The sequence below is a fragment of the Zootoca vivipara genome, chromosome 5 (genome assembly GCF_963506605.1).
Source record: "Zootoca vivipara chromosome 5, rZooViv1.1, whole genome shotgun sequence".
Taxonomy (NCBI): Eukaryota; Metazoa; Chordata; class Lepidosauria; order Squamata; family Lacertidae; genus Zootoca; species Zootoca vivipara.
The window spans coordinates 94,996,074-95,017,912 of NC_083280.1; the positions used below are offsets into that span (position 1 = coordinate 94,996,074).

The following is a 21,839-nucleotide window of genomic DNA, read 5'->3' on the forward strand; positions in this document are numbered from 1 at the left end:
CCATGTCAGACCAGGAGCTGGAGGATCTGCGCGCTTTCATCGACAAGAACCTCAAGCGGGGGTTCATAAGGGAAAGCAAGGCAGCAGGGGGCAGCCCGGTCTTCTGGGTGGACAAGAAAGACACGCAACAGCGCCGTCTTGTGGTGGACTTTAGACGGCTGAATTCGGTGACAGAGCCAGTGGCTTTCCCCATGCCCAGAGTGGATGATCTCCTGACAGCGGCACGCAGGGGCAAGATTTTCACCAAGCTGGACCTAAGGGGGGCGTACAACTTGATCAGGATCCGGGAAGGAGATGAATGGAAAACCACGATGTTCACGCCTCTGGGCTCTTTTGAATATCTGGTGATGCCCTTCGGTTTGCAAGGGGGCTCAGCATGCTTCCAGGCCTTCATGCACCACGTCCTGGGGTCCCTCCTCTTCAGGAAATGCTTGGTCTTCCTAGATGACATCCTTATCTACTCGAATGACCCAGTGCAGCACGTGAAAGATGTCAGAGAGGTGTTGCAACGCCTGAAGGAGAACCACCTGTATGTGAAGCTGGAGAAGTGCAAGTTTCACACCAAAGAGGTGGACTTCCTGGGCTACAAGCTGTCAGACAAGGGGCTGGCGATGGACAAGGACAAGGTGCAGGCCATCCTGGACTGGCACAGCCCCAGGACGCGCAAAGATGCCCAACGCCTACTAGGCTTCGCTAACTTCTACAGGAAGTTCATCAAGAACTTCTCTCGCGTTACGGCTCCCATCACGGACTGCCTGAGAGGCAAGCAGAAGTTCAAGTGGACACCAGAGGCGCAAGCAGCGTTCGAAAGCCTCAAGAGAGTGTTCGCCTCAGACCAAAACCTGTTCCATGTGGTGCAGGACGCGCCCCTACGCATTGAGACAGATGCTTCTGAGAAAGCTGTGGGCGCAATTTTGTTGCAACTGGACGCCAACAGGGAGTGGAGACCCTGTGCCTTCTTCTCCAGGAAGCTGACACAGCCTGAACGCAACTACACAGTGTTTGATAGGGAACTTCTTGCGATCTACGCTGCGTTCCAGCACTGGCGACACTTCCTGGTGGGCGCAAAGCACCCCATCCAGGTGTGCACAGACCACAAGAACCTGGAGTTCTGGAGAACTGCCAGGGTGCTCAACCAGCGGCAGATACGGTGGGCAGAGTTCTTCTCGAACTTCAACTTCTCCATCCACTACATCCCGGGGGAGCAGAATGTCAGGGCGGATGCCCTCTCCCGCAAGCCAGAGTACATGGAGGAGGAGGCGCCACCAGCCCCAAGGCACATTTTCCCCCCGTCGGCATGGTCCTGCGGAGCAGCTGTGGTGAGCGAGGCAGAACTCACAGCACTGACGGCAGCGGATGAATTTGCCAACCGCATCTTCAGAGAACTGAGAGGGGGGAGGGAGCAGGCAAAAGACTTTGCAGAACGCAGAGGGCTGCTTTTCTACAAGGGTGCGCTGTACCTACCCACCACCCAGCTTCGACGTACGGTCCTCAAGCAGATGCACGACAACCCTACAGCGGGGCATTTTGGAAGGGACAAAACCGCTCACCTAGTCATGAGACACTTCTGGTGGCCAGGGGTGCGGGAAGATGTTCGAGACTATGTAAGGGGCTGTACCACCTGCCAGAGGGCGAAGGTGGTCAGAGCAGCGCCACCAGGGTTGCTGGAGCCCTTAGCCACACCACACAGGCCGTGGGAAGTGGTGTCCATGGACTTCATCACAGATCTGCCTTCGTCCAGGGGTAAGACTGCAGTGTTGGTGGTGGTGGACCTCATGTCCAAAATGTGTCACTTTATACCGTGTGCCAGGGCAGTCTCGGCAGAAGAGACAGCCAAACTGTTTGTTGATCACATTTTCAGACTGCATGGATTACCTTTAAGGGTTATTTCGGATCGTGGCCGCCAATTTGTTTCCAGGTTCTGGCGGCGGCTCATGAACCTCCTGCAGGTGGAGGTCAGCTTGTCGACGGCTAGACACCCGCAGACCAACGGACAAGCGGAGAGGGTCAACGCCATTCTGCAGCAGTACCTGAGATGCTACGTCAGCCAGCGGCAAACGGACTGGGTGGATCGCTTGCCACTAGCAGAATTTGCCTACAACAATGCAGTGCACGTCTCCACAGGGGTGTCGCCCTTTAAGGCCAATTACGGGCGCGACCTCAGATCTTTCCCAGAGAGGGAGAGGGAGGAGGAGGAGGAGGAGGGCCCACAGGCTGAGGATTGGGCAGAGGAACTGGAGACGGTGCACCAGCAGCTCAGAGAACACTTGGAGAGGGCCAAGGAAGCGTACAAAAAGGGGGCAGATCGCCACAGGCGACAAGGGGAGGTCATCAGGGTGGGGGACAAGGTGTGGTTGTCCTCGGAGGGCCTTCCCACCAGAGGGAGGTGCAAGAAGCTGGCACCCAAATGGCTGGGCCCCTTCACGGTCACGCAACAGGTCAACCCGGTGGCATACAGGCTGGCACTGCCAGAGGACATGAGGGTGCATCCAGTGTTTCATAGATCGCTGCTGTCGCCGTACAGGGAAAGCAGCAGGCTCAGGGACGGCGAACAAACCCCCGAGGGAGGGGGGGAGAGGGAAAACAGGGAGCAACTCAATGAGGCCACGGCCATCCTGGATTCAAGGTGGGGGGTGGGGGGCCTGGAGTACCTCATGGCATGGGAGGATGCTCCACCGTCCCAGAATGAATGGGTTCCCGCCACTCAGGTACAGGAGGAATTCTTGGTGGAAGAATTTCACGCCCTCTTTCCCCACAGACCCAAGCCCTGGCACATGGAAAGGGAGGGGGAGGAGGAGGAGGCACGGGAGAACAGCTCACCATGGCGCTGGGAAGCGGAGTTTGAGGAACCAGAGGATGAGGTATGGGTGTCGCCAAGATCCACCCAGTCAGAGGAAGGAGCAGATTGGCAAAACATTTTTACCCCCACCAGCTCAGACGCCACGGACTTTTTGGGATTCCCGTCCTCCCAGGCGGAAGGGGGGGGCTCGCAGGACTGGGGGGAGGTGTTCACACCAACGGGATCGGAGAGCACCGAGTTTTTAGGCTTCCAGTCGTCACCGACACATGGGGGGGGCCTGGGGAGGGGTGAAGGAGAGCTTGGGAGGGGGGTGGATGTGAGGGACAGGGGATATCGCGAAGTCCCTCCCCTCCTGAGTTCAAGCCCGTCCCCGAGCAAAGGGGAAAGCAGGGAGAGTTCCGATTCCAGTGGGGAAGCAGGAAGTCGTGTCCGAGGCTCAGGCAGGGTAGAGGAGCCAGGGTCCCAGGTGGGACAGGAAGGGGCAAGTAAGGGGGGAAGACCCATCCCCCCAACTCCAGAATTACGCAGGAAGAGGAGGGGCAAGAGGATGGGTCTGCCAAAGCTTTTGTGTTGGAGAAAGACGCGCCAAAAGCCATTAGGAGGTTCTGAAACCGACTGACAACATCGCTCCGTGTAAATAGCAATGACTTGAGCACTGTAAATACGCAGCACCAATAAAAGAATAAAATGCAGAGCTGCGTAGCGTCGTTACTCTGAAGTAGTCCACTCCGGCCACTGTGACACTATCGATAGATCGATGCCTGCTCCTATTAATATACAGCAATACACGGTTACAAGTAAGATGCAACTGGGAGGGGCAGCTATCTAATACCATCAGATCATATGAGGGAGTTAAACAAGGGTGCATTTTGGCCCCACATCTGTTTAAAATCTACATAAACCCGTTAATTGCGCATCTGCAAGGAGCAGACACGCCCCAAAACTGGCGGATCAAAGGATACCCATTCTGTTGTACGCAGACAACAGGTCATCTTCTCCCAGACGTGGATAGGCCTTCAAAGAGCACTTACCAAACTCACTCAATACTGCAGAGAGGAACAATGAATTGTGAATGATCAAAAAACTAAAATTATGTTTTTTTCCAATAAAAGGAAAATATATAATTAGCACATTGACAAGCAAACCATCGAACAGGTACCTTCCTTTAAATACCTGGGAGTTGTTTTTCAAGCCTCCAGGCTATTTGTCTATTGCTCAAAGAAGCTCATCAGCAATTGTAAGCTTCTAACGATCAAAGGGAGGGAATTATATTCCAGCTGCTCTTGAGACTTCCGGTTCAGCGCCAGCGTCGATCGGCGGGGTTTTGTCTCGCTCCGAGACAGCCTGCCTTCGCTAGAGGGGGGGAGGGCAGCGGGAGCAACACTGCGCCCCATAGAACCTCGGGTCGAGCGTCCCGGGGGCAAATTGCTCAGCAGAGCCCCAAATCCTAGTAAGTGCACCGGGGCAAGAAGGGTCGAAGTCGCGGGGGCCATTTTGAGCGCCATCGTTGCTCTAGCGAAGGGAAGCTCCGAGCCGGAGACGGGGAGCGCTGGATTCTTCCAAAGAAGAAATTAAAGAATTGGACTGTAAGTAATTCGGCTATATAATTTTAAATTTCAATTCGGAACTGGGAGAGAGAGGGGGAAAAAAACGCAAGCCATCTCCTCCCGCCGGTGGTTTGAAGAAACAGTAAAGCAAATTCCCTAACCGGGGGTAAAAAAGACTTTTTAATAAGGAAAACCTCAAAGACGAAAGGGTACCCCCCCTGGAAGCAGGGTGAAAGGGGGAGCGGATTATACAAAAAGTAAAAATCCCCTGCAAAGAAATTGGAAAAACCCTATTACTCCCTGGAGATCGGCAGCCCATCTGCCCCAGCGAGAGGATTGAGATTATAAAGAATAAGAAAGTTGGATTTTATTATAGACATTTTAACATCATTTGGAATTTTATATGGAAAAGACAGCCAGTTGGCTCTAAAAGTGGATGAGAAAAACAACAGTAACTATTTCCCACCATGCAAGATAAGCGGTGACCTTGACAGGACTGAACGATTCCAGCAAAAAGATATTCCCCTGAGTTCCAAAAGACTGTTCTGGAACTCTTGAAGTGTTTAAAGAGTGACATTATTGAAGAGTATCTACAATCACAAGATTCAACGCAGCATACTCAGGTGGTGGACTGTGAAACGGACCTTGTAGAGGACTCTGCAGATGAGGAATATACGAACTTTGAACAGAATGAGAACAACAAAGACAATGCTCGAGAAAATAGTGATAAAAACTGTGAGATTATAAAACAAAATGATGCCCACCACGACAGAGAAGAGGACTCTTTACTGCAAAACAACAAGAGGATTGTCCTCCTTCTTCGAAGGGGACGACAGGAGTTGGTAGAACTCCAGATTTACCACAAGAGAAAGGAAAAAGGCAATCAAAGAAGAATTGAAACTCAGGGGGGTTTCAATGAGGCTTGGAAGATGAAATATGGGGGGAAAGGGGTGGGATGAAGAGAGAATGTAAATGAGATTGTTAAGATGGTTTAACAGGTTTGAAACAGGACTGTGAACTGGATTTCGCTGGAAGAAGGGGATGTTAGTTAACGGGGAGGGCAGGGCAGTTGGAGAATAATTATATTATAAATTAGAATTGAGAGATGAAACAAAGATTTAAAAATTAAAGAAAAGTCTAGTGAGGGGTAAAATAGGTTAGGGTAGAAAAAGAATTGGTGATAATATTAGAGTAAGATATTCTATGAAAGTGATAAAAGTGAATTTTAGAAATTGTATGATAAATTGAAAGGAATTATCATTTTTTCAATTAAGGTTAGTATAATTGGTAAAGATGATTGGAGATAGGGAGAAATGAAACTGTTAAGATGATTTAAAATAATGAAAGTCGTAGAAGGGGGAGATTGGGGAAGTCCCCTAAAAATAATGTTATGGACAATGAAAAATTATGTATTTTCTTTTTTTTTCTTTTTTTCTTTTTTTTCATGTTTTTCTTGGTTTCTTCTTTTTCCCTTTTTTCTTTTTGTGGGTTTTGGGGTGGGGGGCTAGGGATTTCATTTTCTAATTTTTTTCTTTATTTTTTCTACATATGACAAGTGTATGGAATGTTGGCTGGGCGGACACCCGGCTCTGTCTTCCCCTGTTACTCTGGGGCCCACCGGTGGCAGGGGTGGGCGTTGGGGAGGGGAGGAGGGGTAGGGGAGAAACCCAGCCACTTAAAACGAACCACCTTCGACTATTTGCTCAGCATGGGTCTTTCTTGTGGCAGGAGGGGACTCATGGGGGGGGGATGGAAGAAGGTGTGAAATTACGACTGTTTATTTCTCTGTATTTTCTTTCTTTATTATAAAATCAATAAAAATTATATTTAAAATATATATATATTCCAGCTGCTCTTAAACTATTTGTGGCTAAACCATTAGCCCAATTACTTTATGGTGCACCACTTATGCCTACTGCCAATCTGGACGCATATGAAAAAAATCCAATCAGGGTTCCTAAGAACAATTTTCCAAATGCCAAAATGTGTGCCGAACGCAGCTCTTCGATTGGAAACAGGCCTACATAGAGTTGAAGCAAAGGTATGGCAATTTGCCTTTTACCTGTGGCTAAGACTTAACAAGACACCCACTGACCTTCTCCCTCTGATAAACTGTGACAAATTCCAATCAAGTTGGGAGAAGAGCATCCTTAGGACGCTGGCCCGATACGGACTCTCAGCAGGGCATTTCCTAAGTCTGGAAATGGGGAGGGCGAAAAATATAATCAAGGAAAGAATCCCACAGCTGCCAAGTTATCCCTTTTTTAAAGGGATTTCCCCTTATGCTGAATAGGCTTCCTCGCGAGAAAAGGGAAAACTTGGCAGCTATGGAATCCCCGACAACGAATTACAAAATGATTTTACCAGGCTTTCTACAAATTATCAACACCTGTATGACCATCGAAAGATTTATTTGGCAAATTACCTTAAGTCGGTAGATAATCCTAAACATCGCTGGGCATTTTCTAGGGCCCGCTTCAATGTTCTCCCCTCAGCGCTATTAGCTGGTAGGTATAACAAGACTCCCTTTGATCAAAGATCAAACAACAAAGAGATTGAAACAATTGGGCATGTTTTGCTACACTGTTTGTTATACCAAGAGACGAGAAAAGAGCTAATTGAACCGCTCCTAGCCAAACAACCCAGTCGATCAGGAGAAACTTACACCAGTTATCTGCTAGCTGGCACAGATATAGAGATATAGGGCTGTAGCTAAATATTGCTACTTGGTGACAAGAATAAGACATGCCATGACGAAAGCAACCACCAAAGATAAAGATCCTAATTAATTATAATTCTGCCTTCTTTATCTTTCCATAACAGTCCTGGATCCCATTTATTCTTCACATATATTACTATCCCTCTCTTTTTTCTTTCATCCGAAGTAATAAATTCCATTCCCAATTTATCATTTTTTAATAATCTCTCATGTTTTTTTGTTACATGGGTCTCTTGGAGACAAATCACATCCCATCAAGGAGGCAATTAGCCTCGGCTGGAAACGCTTGAGCACACATACCTCTGTCTTCTCTCTTCCCGGGACGCTGAAGCAGGCTGTGGATCTGGGCCGCATAACCATTTGTTAGCAAACACCATGGGAGACGCCAGGGCTCCGTGCCCTCCCAGCCGACCTGCTGGGTGTCTCACCCTCCGGTGCAGCTTGAGATAATGACCTAGACCTCAATAGCCTAGGCACACTGTTGCAGAGTCTACGCAGCCAGAAGCGATGAGAGAGACGGTAGTGGCATTATTTACAATCATTTATTAAGCGTAACTCAGGAGAGAGAAAAACATGTCCTCTCCTTCATGATCAGCGCAGCAGAGCAAAAGCAAAAGCAATACACAACGGAAGTGCACAGACATGTGACATACACATCTGTACGTCAAAGTGGAACTGAATTCCCAACAGAGTTCACTATCAGCAGATTGATGGCAGAGCTAATTACTTTAGCATATAAATCTTAGGTCAACCACTACTCACAGGGGTTATGGCAACCTTTGTACGATCAGCGGCTACCATGAACATCAACATCTTATTGGAAAACATGGATGCAGTTCTTTGATATAGTAGTAGGCTGGATAAGGGCAAATTGGCTGAAGCTGAATCCCTAGAGACTTTGTAGGTGGGGTGTGGGTGTGGATGGGGTTTGTGGGCCTGGGATTTGGGCATGTTGCCTTTTCTGGACAGGGTTACATTCCTCTGAAAGAACAGATACTTTGTGCAGATGTGCATGGATTTATCATTATTTCTGGAGGCACAGGACACAGTGCAGTTTGTAATGGCTCCACTAGCCTCTGCCTCCAAGTGTAATATTTGTAGGACTGTTGAGTTCATGTATACAGCTCTGACAAAGGCACACCATGAGGAAAGAAATAAAATTCATCTCTGATAGTTCTTGGGCTTTTAATATTTTTTATTAAACATAACTGCATTTTCTCCTTCACTCATAATATTGGCACATTGATCAGAGGGAGACCTTTTTTATTTAACTTGAGCAACAAATCAAGCTATCAGTTTCTTTTCCTGATCTGTAAGCCAGCATGTAGCTATAGATTAAAGTGCGATATTTAAAACTTGGCAAAATTTTATCTTTGATTAGCCAACAAAGCTATTGAAGGCTATGCCAAGTTGGAAATTTAAGAGCATTTTCTAGGGCCAAGTTTACTCAACTGCCATCAGTTTGAACATTAAATCTTCATTTTTCCCAGTCGCTTGTCCTGCTTATTATGATAAAATGGAGATTAAGTGAATTGGAAGAAGGAAACATTGGATGACAAACCAGGATATAATTCAAACCGTTACTCTGGATTATCTACTATTCTGAATTGCAATAATGTTCGCAAACATTCTCAAATACTTTATTTAATACTGAGTAGTCAACTATTAAGAGTGTCTGCTCTAGAGAATTGTCCTATTGTGTGTGGAATCAGTGGGAATGAGTTAAGAGGTTGGTCCATGATTATCTGCTCTATTTTTGGATACAGAATTGAAGTTGCCATGAAATTAGGATTACATGTCAGAAGGGTGTAACCTAACACACTTGAAATGGAGCCATGTTCCTTAAAAAGGGACGCCAACTCTCAGACCCCTGTTACGAACAGAAATACAGGATTTGGCATTACTACTAAACAAAATGGGCACCACTGAGATCTACAGAAATCTTGCTTGATGGGCAGTTGTTTTGTGGTTTAAAATCTTACATATACATATTAAAAGCACATGTCTTGAAGTCCTATGGTCATTTTTTTTTTACATTGAAGAATTCTTTCCTTTCCCTTGCCAAATTTGTGCTCCTCTGATTTCCTTTTACAGCGCCATATTTCCTAAACCACAAGAGAAGGCAATGCCTTTCACAGAAATGTTTGTAGAGAATGAAAATTTTAAAATAGCCATGATATGGCGTACAGTAAATTCCAAAATTTTTGAAATAGGACAATCATTAGAGATTAGAAAATAACACTTTTGAATGCTCAAATTTTATTTTAATAGTGCAGCAGCTGCAAACCCTGGGTAATCAGGCTTCTGAGTCCCATGTGGAACTTCTGCACCTAGAAAAGGCTTCTTCCTTCAGATGTTATGGCCCATCAATACAGTGTCAGGAGGAGATGCGTGACTTGGGGATGTGGAGAGAGCTGAACATACAACTCTGCTGCCCCTTTCACCACACCTGCAACACCTGCATTTTCACACAAGTAACTACTAAAAAAAAATGGTAGTTTGTTTCTTTTGATTATATGTGGTAAAAAAAATCTTTAAAACTGCAACATTTGCCTAATACTGATTTGCAATTGACATCTATTTGTTACTAAATTGTGTGTTTTATTTTATTTTTTAAAAAATAATTTTATTGATTTTCTTTTCTCAGAAGAAATATCCAATATCATTACTAAACATTCATTTTTCAACCCCCCCCCCTGTTGACTTCCCTCAACTTCCATTTCTGGTTGCTACATAAAATGCTACATTCTGGTGTTTTGATTCTTATGGTCCTTTCTTTGTATCTGAAGAAGAAATAACCTCCCAGTGCCTTTTTTGCGATTTCAAAAAAATTATTGTCATCTAATAAATCTTTGTTCAGTAAACTGCTGTGTATTTTTAAAAGTTGTCCTTTTGTTTGCCATGCATTTGGACACCTTAAGACACCTGATCACCTTATAGGTTCTATTCTAGGTGTGTTCTGCTTTTTTTTTTTAAATGTACTTTTCTTACTCTGTCCTTCCTTTAATTGGTTCTTGAAAGCTACTTTGGAAATTTTAAATCAGAAGATGGGATGAAATGTTTCAATAAATAATAACTGAAATAAAAATAAAATTGGAGTATCAGCTGCTAAATGTCATGACAGTTCCCATCATTCTGTTATTTTTTTTATTGGTTAGGGTATATACATGTGATAATTTTAATAAAATTATTGTTGGATAGCACTACCCATGTTTGGCTTGGTTTGAAATCTATGCTGAATAGCTCTGGACTGGCAAATCAAAACACCTCCTAAGAGGTTTAGTTTGCCCTAAGCATGTTTGCTCTAAGAATGTTGATGTTTGAAAAACTAAGTTTAATTTTTACTGAAAAAAGATGTGCTGCAAGTACCTAGAATTACAGTTGGGCTTTGTAGCCAAGGTTTCTACTAGCCAACTGTGAAGCCCAGTCCTATCATCCATTTAATCGTGGATATTGACTGCATATCCTTACTTACTTATCAAACCTTTATTAGGCATTTTACAAATAAAACCATAAAATAGAAAATCACAATATAAAAGCCTTGAAATATATATAAAACTGGCAGCAGTTGGCTACGTCGACTGATTGTGTATATATATATATATTCCCTGTTAACCTGCTCCTTGAAGGACTACTACCAAAAACTCGGCTACCCCCGCCGTTACCCTTTGGTCAATATCAGATAGGCAGAATCTCACACTTTCACCTTGCTGGGGTTCCAGACCACCCAAAAGAGGGGACAGCACACGTTGACGGAGCGTATTATACAATGGACAATGAAAGAGAATATGCTCTACAGTGTCCAGGACATTCATAGAACATCTGCATAATCTCTTGTTTCTAGGAATGTTTCGATATCTTCTCCTGACAAATGCCGAGGGAAAAACATTCAGACGGGCCAACATAAAAGCCCTACGTTGGGCTGGGATTATTAACTTAGTGACGTAATTGGCTCTGCTATCTAGGATATTTAAATCATAGAATATAGGGGACCAAATTTTGTTTACAGCTGCCACAATATTTTGTCTCTCGACATCCTTTAGTCTAGTTAGGATATTATGGAAAATGTATTGCTCACTAGAATTGTACATGGGCTCCAACTCGATGCCTATAGATTCAATCTTTTCCTCAAGGTACTGATACCACCTTGATTTATAGGAGTCCTGGAGCAAATCAGCGAGCAGACTTGATGGGGAGCAGCGAAAATGGCAGCGTAACCAAGCCCAATATTCCACTGTGTGTATGCCTATTTATGTTGGAGGACTGCATATCCATGTCATGGCTTTTTATAAGCACACAGATTGCTCCTGCTTCGTTCCTTTCCACTTCAAACCAGGGATTGTGGTTTACTTAACAACAACAAAAAGCACCCCACTGTTGGTACACCAACAACCAACTTTGGCTTTAGATCACAGTTTGCTTAAAGTGAAACAAACCATGATCTCTGGTTTTGATGTAACACTTACCCAAGGATTGTGGCTTGCTGTTCCCACTTGCTAGCAGAGAGAAAGAGATCAATGCATTTACTGTAAACTGTTAATTATTACAGTACTTTATGTGACTAGCAGGTACACCCATTAACTGGTAAAATTGATGGAGTTATATAATTCAGTGCTCTGTTATTTCTGAGTAGACGTATATAGGATTGTGCTGTCAGACATTTTGCAAGTTGCTGAACATTCGACATTTCTTTTATACATTTAGCCTGCGGTCATTCTGCAGCTTTTGATCTCCTAAAGGTAAATGTAAAGAGACCCCTGACCTTTAGGTCCAGTCGTGACCGACTCTGGGGTTGCGGTGCTCATCTTGCTTTATTGGCCGAGAGAGCCAGTGTGCAGCTTCCAGGTCATGTGGCCAGCATGACTAAGCCACTTCTCCTACTCCTTTTCAAATGTGTGACTGTTCTGTTTTACACAGAAATATATGTGCTTTATATATGTTCAAATATTAAGCAACACCTACTTTGTTGTAGGGGACGCGGGTGGCCTAGGGCTTGCCAATCAGAAGGTCGGCGGTTTGAATCCCCGTGACGGGGTGATCTCCCGTTGCTCAGACCCTGCTCCTGCCAACCTAGCAGTTTGAAAGCACGTCAAAAGTGCAAGAAGATAAATAGGTACTGCTCCGGTGGGAAGGTAAAAGGCATTTCCATGTGCTGCTCTGGTTCGCCAGAAGCTGCTTAGTCATGTGGCCACATGACCCAGAAGCTGTACGCCAGCTCCCTCGGCCTATAGAGCGAGATGAGCGCCGCAACCCCATAGTCGGTCACGACTGGACCTAATGGTTAGGGGTCCCTTTACCTTTACCTTACATTTTTATTTGACATGAATGTTACAGTGTGGGGAAATACAGTGTGTATTTTGGCTAGTAAGATGCCTATTTTAAAATTGCAGTTTTCCATGGAGGAATCTTGCGGCACCGTAAGGACTGCCATATGTGTGTGGCATGGATAAAGTCATATATGCATACGTAGGAGCTTACCATGGAGTAAGTTCCACTGAGCTCAGTGGTGCTCACTTACGAATGCAGTGCTGCTTACTTTTGATAACACTGAGTGCTATCAATGACCTTCAGCAGCAAGGTGACTTTTAAGCTTTTTCTTAGAAATAATAAAAATAAAACCTTACACAGGATGGCTATCATTCAACTGCTAGCCTGAAGTAGTCAAAATCCATTAAGTTAGGAAACAGGCTATCCATTCTCTCATTGGCTGCAAGGGTTGCTGATGGAAAGATTCGGTACTTAAAAACAATTTAGCTTTGTTTTTCATCTTGGAATCATAGAATCATAGCATTGGAAGAGACCACAAGGGCCATCCAGTCCAACCCCCTGCCAAGCAGGAAACACCATCAAAGCATTCCTGACAGATGGCTGTCAAGCCTCTGCTTAAAAACCGCCAAAGAAGGAGACTCCACCACACTCCTTGGCAGCAAATTCCACTGCCGAACAGCTCTTACTGTCAGGAAGTTCTTCCTAATGTTTAGGTGGAATCTTCTTTCTTGTAGTTTGAATCCATTACTCCCTGTCCGCTTCTCTGGAGCAGCAGAAAACAACCTTTCTCCCTCCTCTATATGACATCCTTATATATATTTGAACATAGCTATCATATCACCCCTTAACCTTCTCTTCTCCAGGCTAAACATACGCAGCTCCCTAAGCCGTTCCTCATAAGGCATCGTTTCCAAGCCTTTCACCATTTTAGTTGCCCTCTTCTGCATACGTTCCAGCTTGTCAGTATCCTTCTTGAACTGTGGTGCCCAGAACTGGACACAGTACTCCAAGTGAGGTCTGACCAGAGCAGAATACAGTGGTCCTATTACTTCCCTTGATCTAGACGCTATACTCCTATTGATGCAGCCCAGAATTGCGTTGGCTTTTTTAGCTGCTGACTCTGACTCACTGTTGACTCATGTCAAGTTTGTTGTCTACCAGGACTCCTAGATCCTTTTCACATGTACTGCTCTCAAGCCAGGTGTCTCCCATCCTATATTTGTGCTTTTCAATTTTTTTGCCCAAGTGTAGTACTTTACATTTCTCCCTGTTAAAATTCATCTTGTTTGCTTTGGCCCAGTTGTCTAATCTGTTAAGGTCATTTTGAAGTGTGATCCTGTCCTCTGGGGTATTAGCCACCCCTCCCAATTTGGTGTCGTCTGCAAACTTGCTCAGGATGCCCTCAAGCCCATCATCCAAGTCATTGATAAAGATGTTGAATAAGACTGGGCCCAAGACAGAACCCTGTGGCACCCCACTAGTCACTACACTCCAGGATGAGGAGGAGCCATTGATGAGCACCCTTTGGGTTCGGCCAGTCAGCCAGTTACAAATCCACCGAATGGTAGCATTGTCTAGCCTGCATTTTACCAGCTTCTTTACAAGAATATCATGGGGCATCTTGTCAAAGGCCTTGCTGAAATCAAGATAGGCTATATCCACAGTGTTCCCTTCATCTACCAGGCTTGTAATTCTGTCAAAAAATGAGATCACAGCGTTTCTTTCTAGGTGCTCACAGACTCTTTGCTTAATGATCTGCTCTAGAATCTTTCCTGGTATTGATGTCAGGCTGACTGGGCGGTAATTATTTGGGTCCTCTCTTCCCCCCTTTTTGAAAATAGGGTCAACATTTGCCCTCCTCCAGTCTGCTGGAACTTCGCCTGTTCTCCAGGAATTATCAAAGATTATTGCCAGTGGTTCGGAAATCACCTCTGCCAGTTCTTTTAATACTCTTGGATGTAGTTCATCTGGCCCTGGAGACTTGAATACATCTAAACTAGCCAAGTATTCTTGTACTACCTCCTTACTTGTTCTGGGCTGTGTTTCCTCTGCTGAATAATCTGCTCCATATTCATGGGCGTACCCAGCATAGGGCAAGGGGGGCAGCTGCCCCCCTAGAAGCAGGGCAGCTGGAGAGGACAGGCAGAGACGCTGCCTGCTGTGCTCTGCCTCAGCCTGCTTGGCTGAAGCGAAATGGCAGCAGCGGCAGCGAAGCTCCCTTCGTTGAAAAAAACCTGGACCTGCGGGTTCCGGTTTCCGCCTGCAGGAATGGCGGACCTGTTTTCCATCTCTCTGACCTTCGTAAGGAATTTGGCGGCTGCTAGGGGAGTAAATGGCAACCCCCTACCCTCTCCGGGGGTTACGGAGAGGGGCCGCTGGCCCGCGATGCCCCCAGACCCACTCCGACTGTTTTTGGAGTGGGGGGAGCTTGGGCTGAGCACTTACGAGGGCCAGGACTCCCGGACGCTAATCTGCATGGCGGGGATTTCCATGGTTAAAGAAGATAATTAGGCTTAAATCTATGGACATACTTCAGAAGGAGGGGAAGAAGCGCTGTTTACTGCTGAGAAATTTATGCTGCTGAGGGAGAGGAGTCAAAGACTGTACTGCATCTGGAAGAAGGATTGATGGGGACGGAGCGATAAGGGAAGTGAGTTTTTATTTTTTTTCTTCATATTGTTGCCTCGTACCTTCCCGGACGCGATGTCCTGGCTTGTTTGGAGTGAAAGAGAAGCAAAAGACTGTGTGAGTTGAACTTTATAACTGTTGTTACTGAGCATATTTTTTAAAGATGTGGAGTTGCCGATGAGAAAAGCCCCCCCCCTAGTCGGACGGAAGGAGTTCTGTACGCGTTCGGAGGATTTATGAGCTGTGACGCACTTTAAATTGGAGCAGCGACCTGAAGCTAAGTTCAGCTATAGGGCAAGGAGATCCATTAATTTACCAAGAGTTTATGGTTTGATGTTTGGGTCTCCTGCCTGGAAAAGCTGTAAATTCTATAATGATCGTAAATCTTCATGGCTATGAGAGAAAACGAAAGTGATTTGAGCTTTTTAAGATGGCGCTGCTTCGAGCTGCTTCGACGCAACAGGGAGCTCCATTAAGAAGATTTATGGGGAGGCTGGACTGATTAACTCACACAGGAGAAAGAACATCTGTGAAACTTTGTTTGATATTTATCTCAGCAGCTGGGAAACAATCGGATGAAAGTGGAAAACATCTATGTGACTGTAAGGGGAAGATCTGGATTATTATGAACTTGGAGGACGATTTGAACTTTAGAAAAAAGACGGCAGTGGACAGTTGCGAGGAATTCCCAATTTCTTGAAGCATGGGAACCCAAATAAAAAATTCTTTAGATGATTTGGCATAACATTCGGTTTGATTGATATATATATGTGTATAATTTGAAATATTGAATGTGATATAATTGGTTTTAATTGGAAAATTAATAAAAATATTTTTTTTTAAAAAAAAGAAAAAAACCTGGACCTGGACCTGGGCTAACTTCAGCCCACACTCCTTCAAGTCACAGTGAGCACAGCACAGAAAGTGCTGCCCCACAATGCTCCGCGGCACCTCATTTGCTTCGCTGCTGCTGCCTCGTTTTAGTCACCACTACCATTAAAGGAGCGGGCGAGGCAGGAGTGCAAGGGCGAGGCTCTGTGTGCTGCATTGCAAATGGCACCCTTTCCTCTGGGGGGCGTGGACGTTGACCATGCCTCCTGGGGGATCCTGGCCACGTCATTGCCAGCTAGCCAATCGGGTGGCTGGGGGCGTGGCTGGTGTGCCCCCCTAGCTTTGATCCTGGGTACGCCCATGTCCATATTCTTCAGGTTGGGCATTGTTTTCTTTTTTGGAGAAGACTGAGGCAAATAAGGCAATGAGGAGTTTTACCCTTTCTCTGTCCCCTGTTCGCATTTCACCATCTTCTCCTCTAAGTGACTCCACTGTTTCCTTGTTCTTCCTTTTGCTACAGACATACCCATAAAAGCCCTTTTTGTTGATTTTAACCTCTCTAGCAAGCCTGAGTTCATTCTGTGCTTTAGCTTTTCTGACCTTGTCTCTACACGTGCTGGCTGTATGTTTCAGTTCCTCTCTGGTGATTTCCCCCCTTTTCCATATTTGGTACATATCTTTTTAAAATCTTAACTCAGTTAAAAGTTCTTTAGATAGCCACCCTGGCTTCTTTAGGCACCTTCCATGTTTCCGTCTCATTGGTATTGCCTGAAGTTGTGCTTTTAATATCTCCCTTTTAACAAACTCCCAACCATCATGAACTCCCTTCCCTTTTAGTATTTCTGTCCATGGGATTTCACCCAGCGTTTCCCTAAGTTTTCTGAAGTCGGCTTTCTTAAAGTCTAGGATTTGAGTCTTAGTATACTTGGTTGCTCCTTTCCGCTGCATAATAAACTCCAGAAAAGCATGATCACTCCCACCTAATGATCCTGCCACTTCTACCCCACTAACCAGGTCATCACTATTGGTTAGGACCAGATCTAAAATGGCTGATCCTCTTGTTGCTTGACATCCAACAAATATCAGGATAGTTGAAATCTCCCATTACTACTATCTCACTTCCTTTTGAATGCCTGGTCATCTGTTCCAGGAAGGCATCATCTGTGTCCTCAGTTTGGCTTGGGGATCTATAGTAAACTCCCACAATGAGATCACTGTTATTTTTCTCTCCCTTAACTTTGACCCAGATACTCTCAATTTGGCTTTGAAGTTTTAAATCCTGGATCTCTTCACAGGTATACACATCCCTGACATATAACGCTACTCCTCCTCCTTTCCTGTTTGATCTGTTTCTCTGAAATAGATGGTATCCCTCTATTACTGTATTACTACATTCCAATCATGAGACTCATCCCACCAGGTTTCAGTGATGCCTATTATGTCGTATTTAATTTCCTGTACCAAGAGAAGAATCCTTGGAAAAGACCTTGATGTTGGGAAAGATAGAGGGCACTAGGAGAAGGGGACGACAGAGGCCGAGATGGTTGGACAGTGTTTTCGAAGCTACGAACATGAGTTTGACCAAACTGCGGGAGGCAGTGGAAGACAGGAGTGCCTGGCGTGCTATGGTCCATGGGGTCACGAAGAGTCGGACACGACTAAACAACAACAACAACCAAGAGCTCAAGTTCATCTTGTTTATTTCCCATGCTCTGTGCATTAGTATACAGACATTGAAGACCATTGATCATTCCCCTATGTCTCTTATTTAAGGATATTTTCCTCCCACCACTAGGTCTGCGTGCTGTTTGCTCCATTTGGTCCTTGACATTTGGATGATCATCTTCAGAACTTGATAGACTCCTACCTTCAGGATCACTGTCTCCCTCCCCCACATAAGTCAATTTAAAGCCCTCCTGATGAGGTTTTTGAGTTTCATGGCAAAAACATTCTTCCCAACCTTTGTGAGGTGCAGCCTATCACTTGCCAGCCTATCACTTGCCAGGATCTTCAAAAAACTGCAAACCGTGATCTAAGAATCCAAACCGTTCCTGTTTGCACCATTTGCCAAGCCAGTTGTTCACTTCCCCTATTTTTCCCTCTCTCCCTGGGCCATGTCGTTCAACTGGGAGGACAGATGAGATGACAATTTGTGCTTCTGTAGGCTATGGCTTGCAGTGTCATTGGTTCCCACATGCACCAAAAGGAAGGGGTATTTGACGGTGGGTTTTATGAATCCTTGCAGCCGTTCTGTTACATCTTTGATCTTGGCCCCGGGGAGACAGCACACCCCTCGAGACATCTTGTCAGGCCCACAGATCACTGCTTCTGTACCCCTCAGTAGGGAATCCCCTATCACCACTACATGCCTCTTCATAGGCTTGGTCGGGATTCTTCCATGTGCTGTCCCTTCCAAGGTTACCTGCATATTCCCGGAGGACTGACTTTGCTGCTCGTCTTCATATTCCTGATGAACTGTGATGAGGGAGAGATCCTCAAATTGAGTCTGTTCCTCGTCTTCCATGTTAAGGGAGAGCACTTCAAATCGGTTGTGTAGTTCTAAACACTCAGAGCGATCCCTGGGCCTTCAACTTCTATGAGTCACGTTCCTCCATACATCTGGGTCCTGTGATGGGGAACTGACCTCCTCCTCAGGGATGTCCCCTGTCTCCTCCTTGGTGCAGACAGTGTGCTCTGCTACATCCAAGAAAAGCTCCAGCTCTTTAATTCCCTGGAGCGTAGATACACGGGCCTGAAGCTTCTGTACCTTGTCTTCTAGTAGGGCAACCTTGTCTTCTAGTATGGCAACCAACTTGCAATTGCTGCAGGTGTAGCTGCCTACATCCTTTGGCAAGAATACAAACATTGTGTAGGAATTGCAGGTGACTACAGTTGTTCCCTCCCCTTCCATCTTGAAAAGCTTGAAGTCAAGGGGGAAAGAAGTAGAGGCCTGCTGCACTCCAAACACTGACTAGCTCCACCCACAGCTAATCACCTGACTCCCCTGACTCACCAGAAGGTCACTGCAAGGTCACCGGCCAGAAACAAACACACACACAAGCCTGGACAGTCACCCAAATCCAAGAGGCAGAAGCCCTTGGTTCCCTGCTCAGTTGATTACCTCATTGTAACTAAAGTATAGTAATTATACAGATTAGACAACTGGGCCAAAGCAAACAAGATGAATTTTAACAAGGAGAAATGTAAGGTACTACACTTGGGCAAAAAAAATGAAAAGCACAAATACAGGATGGGTGACACCTGGCTTGAGAGCAGTACATGTGAAAAGGATCTAGGAGTCTTGGTAGACCACAAACTTGACATGAGTCAGCAGTGTGATGCAGCAGCTAAAAAAGCCAATGCAATTCTGGGCTGCATCAATAGGAGTATAGCATCTAGATCTAGGGAAGTAGTAGTACCACTGTATTCTGCTCTGGTCAGACCTCACCTGGAGTACTGTGTCCAGTTCTGGGCACCACAGTTCAAGAAGGATACTGACAAGCTGGAACGTGTCCAGAAGAGGGCAACCAAAATGGTCAAAGGCCTGGAAACGATGCCTTATGAGGAACGGCTTAGGGAGCTGGGTATGTTTAGCCTGGAGAAGAGAAGGTTAAGGGGTGATATGATAACCATGTTCAAATATATAAAAGGATGTCATATAGAGGAGGGAGAAAGGTTGTTTTCTGCTGCTCCAGAGAAGCGGACACGGAGCAATGGATTAAAACTTCAAGAAAGAAGATTCCACCTAAACATTAGGAAGAACTTCCTGACAGTAAGAGCTGTTCGGCAGTGGAATTTGCTACCAAGGAGTGTGGTGGAGTCTGCTTCTTTGGAGGTCTTTAAGCAGAGGCTTGACAGCCATATGTCAAGAATGCTTTGATGGTGTTTCCTGCTTGGCAGGGGGTTGGACTGGATGGCCCTCATGGTCTCTTCCAACTCTATGATTCTGTGATTCTATGATTCTATAATTAATTGTCCTGGTGAGTACTTTGTCAAAGCCTGCAAGTACCGCTGTATGGGTATGAGAGGCAAGTACAGTGCTAAAAGGCAGCAAATATGTGTATTAACAGCATTTGCTGAGACAGGTAATTGGAAAATGACAATGACTAGTGTGGTTTTTTGTTGTTCTAGACTGTTTGCATGTATGCATCATCTTGCTTAATGCTTTCCACCAAATACATATTTTATTTTTCAAAACCAAAAATCTATTTTAGATTTGGAATGCTGTGCTTTCTTGCTTGTTTGGCTGGCTGTGCATGCGAAGGATCTGCTTTGTATAAAATAAGTCTCTTTTAGCATAATTGCAATTGCAAACAGTTCAGTCAAACTTATTTAAACATTATGTTGCCTATTAACCATAGTGTTATATCTTTTGCGTGGATAGAACATTCGTTTTAAAGGAATAATGTAAATAGCATATGGTATGAGAATTTGAATTAGACGGTGCCACTGCAGGAAGGATGAGACAGAACTAAGACTAGCAATCAACTAAAGGAAATGGGTGGGCATAATATGAGCTTGCTTCTCTTATAACCCTTTTCAAAGGCTGATTCCTTCCCCCTCCCAATCTGGATGCTTTAAAGCTTTGCTTACCTGAGCCAGGTATGGCTCTGATTCTACTTGCATCATAGTGCTGTTTTAGCATGTTAGTGACGTTTATTGGGGGGGGGCACTTTCTTACTGTTCACAGTTCTGATTTATGATCTCTTCAAGTTGGAGTGTGAACTTATTTGGGAGCATTGCTTCTTTGTTTTCAAATAACTCATAATTTCCATCTGTTTTTACTTGTGGTTGTGAAGATCATGCTTTGCCCATGGGATCTAACAGTGTGTGCTGAGAGGATGTGGAGTTTTGTCAGCCAGAGAAATATGTCTGGCTCCCCCCCCCCGCCTCGATGACTCGCATAAGTGTTTCGTCTTGTGTGGTCCCACTGAATTGGATCTGTTTAACAGCACTACTCACCTTCCCTATCTATTACCCGTCTTTTGAATGTAAGATTCTAATAAGGAACATGAGAAGCAAGAATGTAATTCTGTTAGCAGAAATATAAAACTTGCATTAGACTAATATTAACATTTGCCTTAGAAATTGTACATATCTGTGGATGTACTTTGATCCTGAATTCTATTTGCATGCATTTATAGTCACAGGCTGACTGTCTTCTCCATTTATACCAAATCTGCTGTATCTTTGTTTCAGGCCTTACTGCAGTCTACGGTTCAGCAACGCAAAGAAACCATTGAAAAACAGCATGCATCTGTGATTGAAAAACAGGCACAAAAGTGTGAAGAACTGCTTATTGCTCAAGTAATTGCAATGTCTCTTTGCAAAAGTTTATATAAAAAATATGTATATCCTGGACAGAATTCAAACAGCTACTTAGACACATAAGGGCATATTAAATGTCCAGTGGATTTTCCTGTATTTTAAGTATCCATATTGTATCCCAGATATGTTACAAAATTTCAAACGTTTCTTTCTGTGCAGCCTAAGTGGCTGATGGTGGAGAAACTCAAGTCCAAAGGTTCCTTTGGTGTATTGAAATGATGGTGTAATTCTGCACTCTGTTCCTTTGATTATAATAATAATTCTATTATGAACCACCATAGCATATAGTATGGCTATGTTTAGATAAATTGGGTTCAACAATAAATTATTTAATTAAATTATTTAATTAATTTAACTCTCTATTGAGAGGTTCACTGGTCTGGAGGGAAATAATTAAACTTTTGTGTAAGCCTGTGTACCCACTATACCTTTAAAGAATATTTGAAGCACATTTTATATAATAAAATAGAATTTATAATTTATATAATATATCTCCTTGAAAGAATGGTATTCTGGGCATTGTAGTTGGTTAAGAAAAAAAGTGCTTTAAAGGTATAGTGCATGCACAGCCCTACTCGTTGGATCATTCCCTTGTCATGGTGAGTGGGCTTGCATGTTCCCATGACCCTTGTGAGCGAAGCCGTCGGGAATCTCGTACTCCCAGCAGGGTCACCCAAGGCTGTAAGGTCAAAGGGAAGGAGCTAGACAAAGAATGATC

At 44.7% G+C, this 21,839-nt stretch overlaps 1 protein-coding gene across 9 annotated transcripts in view; it reads left to right on the forward strand.

Annotated features, from left to right (window-relative positions):
* Positions 1-21,839, forward strand: part of CCDC91 (coiled-coil domain containing 91) — a 108,614-nt gene that overhangs the window by 50,343 nt on the left and 36,432 nt on the right. For 7 of the 9 annotated variants that reach the window (XM_035137621.2, XM_035137615.2, XM_035137622.2 and 4 more), the window contains exon 8: positions 20,993-21,100. The exons of the other annotated variants lie outside the window; for them this stretch is intronic. In XM_035137621.2, coding sequence (XP_034993512.1) covers positions 20,993-21,100 — 108 coding nt within the window. The remainder of the gene's footprint in view (positions 1-20,992; positions 21,101-21,839) is intronic. 9 annotated transcript variants of the gene reach the window in all.